The sequence below is a fragment of the Anticarsia gemmatalis genome, chromosome 6, assembly GCF_050436995.1.
Source record: "Anticarsia gemmatalis isolate Benzon Research Colony breed Stoneville strain chromosome 6, ilAntGemm2 primary, whole genome shotgun sequence".
Classification (NCBI taxonomy): Eukaryota; Metazoa; Arthropoda; class Insecta; order Lepidoptera; family Erebidae; genus Anticarsia; species Anticarsia gemmatalis.
Window position 1 is genome coordinate 5,447,118 of NC_134750.1, and position 5,792 is coordinate 5,452,909.

The 5,792-nt window shown below is 33.5% G+C and overlaps 1 protein-coding gene across 1 annotated transcript; it reads left to right on the forward strand.

Moving 5' to 3' along the window:
* The first annotated feature begins 1,948 nt into the window (after nucleotides 1–1,948).
* Nucleotides 1,949–3,757, forward strand: Adat1 (Adenosine deaminase, tRNA-specific 1). The gene is made up of 2 exons (XM_076115892.1): nucleotides 1,949–3,051; nucleotides 3,419–3,757. The coding sequence occupies exons 1-2, from the start codon at nucleotides 2,120–2,122 to the stop codon at nucleotides 3,720–3,722; spliced, it is 1,236 nt and encodes a 411-aa protein (XP_075972007.1). The 5' UTR covers nucleotides 1,949–2,119; the 3' UTR covers nucleotides 3,723–3,757.
* Nucleotides 3,758–5,792: the final 2,035 nt, after the last annotated feature.

The following is a 5,792-nucleotide window of genomic DNA, read 5'->3' on the forward strand; positions in this document are numbered from 1 at the left end:
GATAACTTGCTGTACAGATGTGCATCCACAGATCCTATCTATGCATTCCAGGGATGAGCAACATCTCGAAACTATATTACGTTTTACCTAAAGAAAACGTAAATAGGAACCTAATGTATAGATTTAATATTGAAGATCATAATTTAGTACACAGAATTTCTGTTTCGAAAAATTACATTGTAGAAAAGACTTTATCTTGTGCGAGAGATGGTTATCCGCATATAAATTAAAATGAATATTTATAGGTAATATTTATTTCATAAACAATTCGTAGGTATTTAAAATCAGAATATTTTTAACCAACTACCGTTTCGGAAAATCTTGTGCTCGTGAGAAAAAAACGGCAAAAACTCGTCATTTATTTTTGCTAACGGGCAATAAGTACGACTATGCAGTATGTCATCCTTAATAAAAATTAAAACGAATTATGCACGTTTCATTTAAAATCACCATTTTCTATAATCGACTGTCTAATTTAATTAGTGTTTAATTCTTAGAAAGAGCGTAAACTTTCTCTTAATATTGCAGATGTTATTGCAGTTCAGACTTGTTTATTACTTGTCTTATCACTTTTAGGAATTTAACAGCTACCACAGGTTTCAAATGAGATTTATAATATGAATACTAATTGAAATTATTAACATCGTCTTAACTAATATGACATTAATTTTATGTCTCCACTGACAGCATTAAAATATAATTTGTTAATTGATTATACGTAAATGTTTGTATCCTGTTTGATGTTCGTGTGGAATTTATATTAACATAATAATATCGATAAGGCATCGACAGTATTATTCTTTCAAAACTGTTATTTTCTAAATAGGTGTGGTGAGGAACCTTTTAAATCTTGATGACCTTTCTTTTAAATTTCTACAAAATGTTGTTCCACCGATGTACCTACATATTATTTTCTAATAAGTAAATATAATGCTCAAAACTTCAATTCATATGTTCTTCTTTCATGCCGATAGTACATAATTTGTTGGATCCATGCACCCTTAGTAAAATAGCTAAATATTGTATTTTAAAAGACAATTTTACCGCATTAGTTATTTATCTTCGGCCTCGGTGAATTTTACAAACATCGCATCATCGGACACAAAGTACAATCAAACCCGAAACAACAATTTATGGATATCACTAAAATTTGTACCGTGTGGGAATAGAATCTACGACGTACCGGTGCGCTGACAGTGGCGTGGCGACCATCATAACCACTGTGCCACGGACGCCGTCTAAACCGGTAAATTCCTTAATCGTAGCCGCTAATGATTTTAATTCACACCCTTGAGGTTGTCAATCCCAACTTTTGTAATGAATCTATTCATTGCAATTTATAGTTAGAGGCTGGAGCTGACAAGCCAAGGTTAAGGTTGACTTGTGGAATTTCCACCTATTATGGATGAAGAATAATTGGCATTTTTTGAGATTACCTATTGTTAATATTACGATATTTAATACAGCTCTATATAGTATATTTCTAGAAAGTAATAATAATCATTGAAAAATAATATGGGTTAATATGCCATTAAAATAAATGTAATTTCCTAATACAAAGAAGTTTGCCTTTTGTAGCACTACTAAAAATATCTCTAAACACCAACAAAAACATCGCACCCCTATTCTACTTACTTTAGTAAAATTACAAGGTAAATACTTTCTTAATATACCTAACAAATATTTGAAAGCATAAAATGGTAGCGAACTTTATATTTCAGTGCTGGAATGCCACTTATGTTATCTATTTACATTTGAATTATTGGTTTCCATTGTTTTTACTATACATACAATATTTTAAATAATTATTATTATGGCATTGCCATCTCAATAGTGGTTATTGGGTTTACATATACTTATTACACGGTGTTGGAGCTATGCAATTGCGCATTGAAAAGAATGGAACGTTATTATACTTTTTGATCTGTCATTAGTGTCATAGCGACAGATGTTATGTCTTGATTACAATGTTTACATTTGGAAATTAAAAGATAGCAGTGTTATTTAATGAAAAAGGTTATTTTATCTCAGAAGTCCTGTCACGTCTAAATCTTTATTACGATAGATAATGTACCCGTAGAAGAAAACGTTGAAAATCTTAAAATTCTATTGCATTGACATGCCTAACCTTAGCGGCAGTTTCGTAGACAAAGTAGTTGAAAACTGCTTTAGTTTATATAGCAATTTGCCTAAAACGGGTAAACCTATAGAGAAGGAATGGACAGTGTTGTCTTGTTTTATAAAATACGATAGATCTGATGGCAGTATAGAAGTTGTATCACTAGGTACTGGTTCGAAATGTATTGGCGCCACAAAAATGTCACCAAAAGGTGATGTGCTGAACGATAGTCATGCCGAAGTGTTTGCAAGACGCGGCTTATTAATTTACTTATATGAAAACATTGCTAAAACTTTCCAAGGTGAGAGTACTATATTTGTAAGAGAGAATGAGAATTTAAAATTAAAAGATGGAATAGAATTTATTTTTTACTCCTCACAATTACCGTGTGGCGATGCCTCTATTAATCCTAAATGTGGTGAAGAGGAATTGTATGGTGATATACTAAAGCCTCAGAAAAGACCACTAGAGGCAGAAGAAGAAGAAATGAACCCTAAAAAACAAAAGTTAGAAGCTGACATTCACCGAACAGGTGCTAAATGCTTGCCTCATTGTGAACAGGACCCTAAAGAGACTGGTATGAATTACCACCTCCTTGGTCAAGTTAGAACAAAGCCTGGTAGAGGTGACAGAACACTTTCAGTGTCATGCAGTGATAAAATGGCAAAATGGATACATTTAGGTGTTCAAGGGAGCCTTTTAAATCTGATTTGTAATCCAATATACATTAAATATTTTATTTTTGGTGCTGGTGTTCCATATTCAGAAGAATCACTACAAAGGGCATTATTGAATAGAAATTCAGATTGTGAGATAAAGTTGGAAATAATGCCTGAGTTTTATCAGACATCTTTAGTGTTTTCAAATGTTCGCAATGAAGATAAGGTTAGACCAGCAGCTGGAAGTATTGTGTGGATGAAGTCTGATACTCAGTAAGCTACTTTGCTATTTAAAGAAATAAACTTTTATACGATTGACATAGCCTTGTACTAGTAGTTATGCAAATATATCCTTTGTTATAGAGAAAAAATATAACTAAGGCTTAATATAAATTTTGTAACATTTGTTATATATTCTCATTTAAAACATGTAGGCACTTGCTTTTATTTACCTTAAGTACCTGCACTTTGCCAGCATGGTGGACTCAAAACCTAACCCCTCCCTCATTATGGGAGGAGACCCTTGCCCAGCAGTGGGACAGTAATGGGTTAAATTTATTTATTAAATTAAACTTATTACTTAAAATACTGATTTACTTAGCTTGTAGATTCCATAGTATACTCTATAATTTTTTTTCAGTACTTCAGAAGTAGCAGTGCAAGGGAAAAAACTAGGAGTTACCAAGAAGAAAATACATTTACCCAGCAGTAGTTTATGTATAAGTAAATATAATATATATAGAAAATTCCTCAATATTGTAAATAGTAATGTAGAATTGAAACAAAAATTATGTGAAGAACATGATATTGAAAGTGTACCATATAATGTAATGAAAATGAAATCTAAAAGATACTTTGATAAATGGTTAGAAGTAAAAACTAAGTTTTTTAAAACATGGACTGTTAAACCTGATATGTGGGACTTCTGTATAAATACACTGTAAAGTATATTTTTTATTTTTTGTAATACTAATATTTTCTCAAATATATTGTTTCTTTTACCCAAGACTACATTGGATCAAACTAGTCAGACCATATCAAAATTATGATAAACATAAATAAGACCAGTGTAAGGTCAGTTAATTAGAAAGGTCTATCTAGTTAATAGGTAACTATTATCTCTTTATTCTTACAAGAGCTAGTAAATTTTCTGGATGTTTTGTACACGAGCTAGATTAAGAATGTATCCGTTTTTAACGAAAAACCTGAAGTTAATTGCGAGAAAAAGAGATATATTCATCCCAAGAAGAAGAAGGTTCCCAATATGTTCCTCCGTTACACACACTTACCTTTGCGCGCGACCTCACAACTGCGGTTGACGTTTATTAATTACCACGTATTTTGCATTCATTGAGTGACGAAATTTAGGTGCTAACCCACTTATAACAGCTACCTACTGCCTACTGTAAGGTTATTTATTTAGAAACCTGATGCATTTGACATTTAAATGACGTTAAATACTGATGGCGATGAGTGCAATAGTTTGAAGTAATTAGAGTCTGCACTATAAACGTTTTATATAAGTCGTTATTAATGGTGGAAATTGTTTCTGCTGTACATTCGCTAATTACGTTCGTATCTTTATACAATGTTCGGTCATTATAATTGCAGTGTTTAATCAAAGTGCTGTTTGAATTATTATTAGCCACGCCATTTCTGGCTTCTAAATGATTATGTATTCGGCAGTGCTTATTACGTTCTAGAAATTTCCGAAACACCCAGTTAGTTCTATGGCTTAGTTGAGTACATATTTATGGACCAGGTACAGTTGGGCTGCTATGAATAGTACTCTAGGGAGAACGTGCCTATAAACAATGCATTAGATGTAAGAAAGCTATGTAGATCCGATAGTCGGGTAACAGATAGACTTCTTAAAGCACGTAGTGGTACATTAGTATAATCCTTTATGACGTAATAGTATCAGTAATGTAATCATAATTTATCAAAAAACGATCATTCAGGCTTGCCGGGGATTGGCAGGGATTGATATTTAATCAATAATAAAATATTATCACGTCAGCTTAAGTGACCCCAGGGTCAGTTATATTTATAAAACAACGCCCACACACTAAGCCGTGATAAAAATCCGGGAAAGGATCACCGTTAAACAATATACGCCGTCACTCGATCACGGCGGGTGGATGCGCTTGCACCGCCACCGATGCATAAGAGCATTAACGTTTAAGTAAAACAAATGGGAACATGTCAGGTTCCGCCCACATACGCGGAACACATTATTAGTTATTGATTGTGGATTATTACAGAGACGAATGGCTCTGTTTAGTATTTTTGGGCAGATGAAGTAACGTACACGTCTGCATTACGGGAATTAGGTTCTTCAGAAATGAAATGTGTTATTTTCTTTACGTCACATCAAAGTAGGGTGCTATTAAAGTAACTGTCGGGAGTTTCAGGAAGTAGCTTGTTATCAGCTTCAGTGAGAATTCGACACCGGCCGTCGACGCTTTGTCATTATTTCGACAAGAATCAAACTGATTCGCCCGGCCCGTTCCGTGTTCAGGTTCACCCACTTTCTACCGGAAGGCAATTAAAAATAATTTGCATTTCTCTTTGTGTGCATGTCAATACTTTTGTGCGATTTGTTGCAAGTTGTGTTAAAAGGAGAGCGTTAAAGATGTTAACTATGGAAGAATTGTCGCAAATTTCTGACTTATGTTCAGCACTTGCAAAGTGGTCTTTCCAACAGTAGACTGGTCTTGACAGGTGTCTAAATTAAATTGCTTGTGTTGTCAGCAGTGATCGAAAAAAGGTGTTGACAAACTGGATTCTATTTTTGGCTCAATAAGAAAATTACGACACTAATTCTTGACATAATTACAAACAAATTAAGGATGCCCTTTTTAGGCATCCTCTTTTAAAAATGTAATCTAACTAGTCTCGACGTCAAAGAAATAAATTGAGCGATCAGTTATTATGTGAGCTTTAAGGATTATCTTTGACTCGGATACCGTTACGTGATCATAAACAGGCGAAGGCTTTTTATTACTTACGCT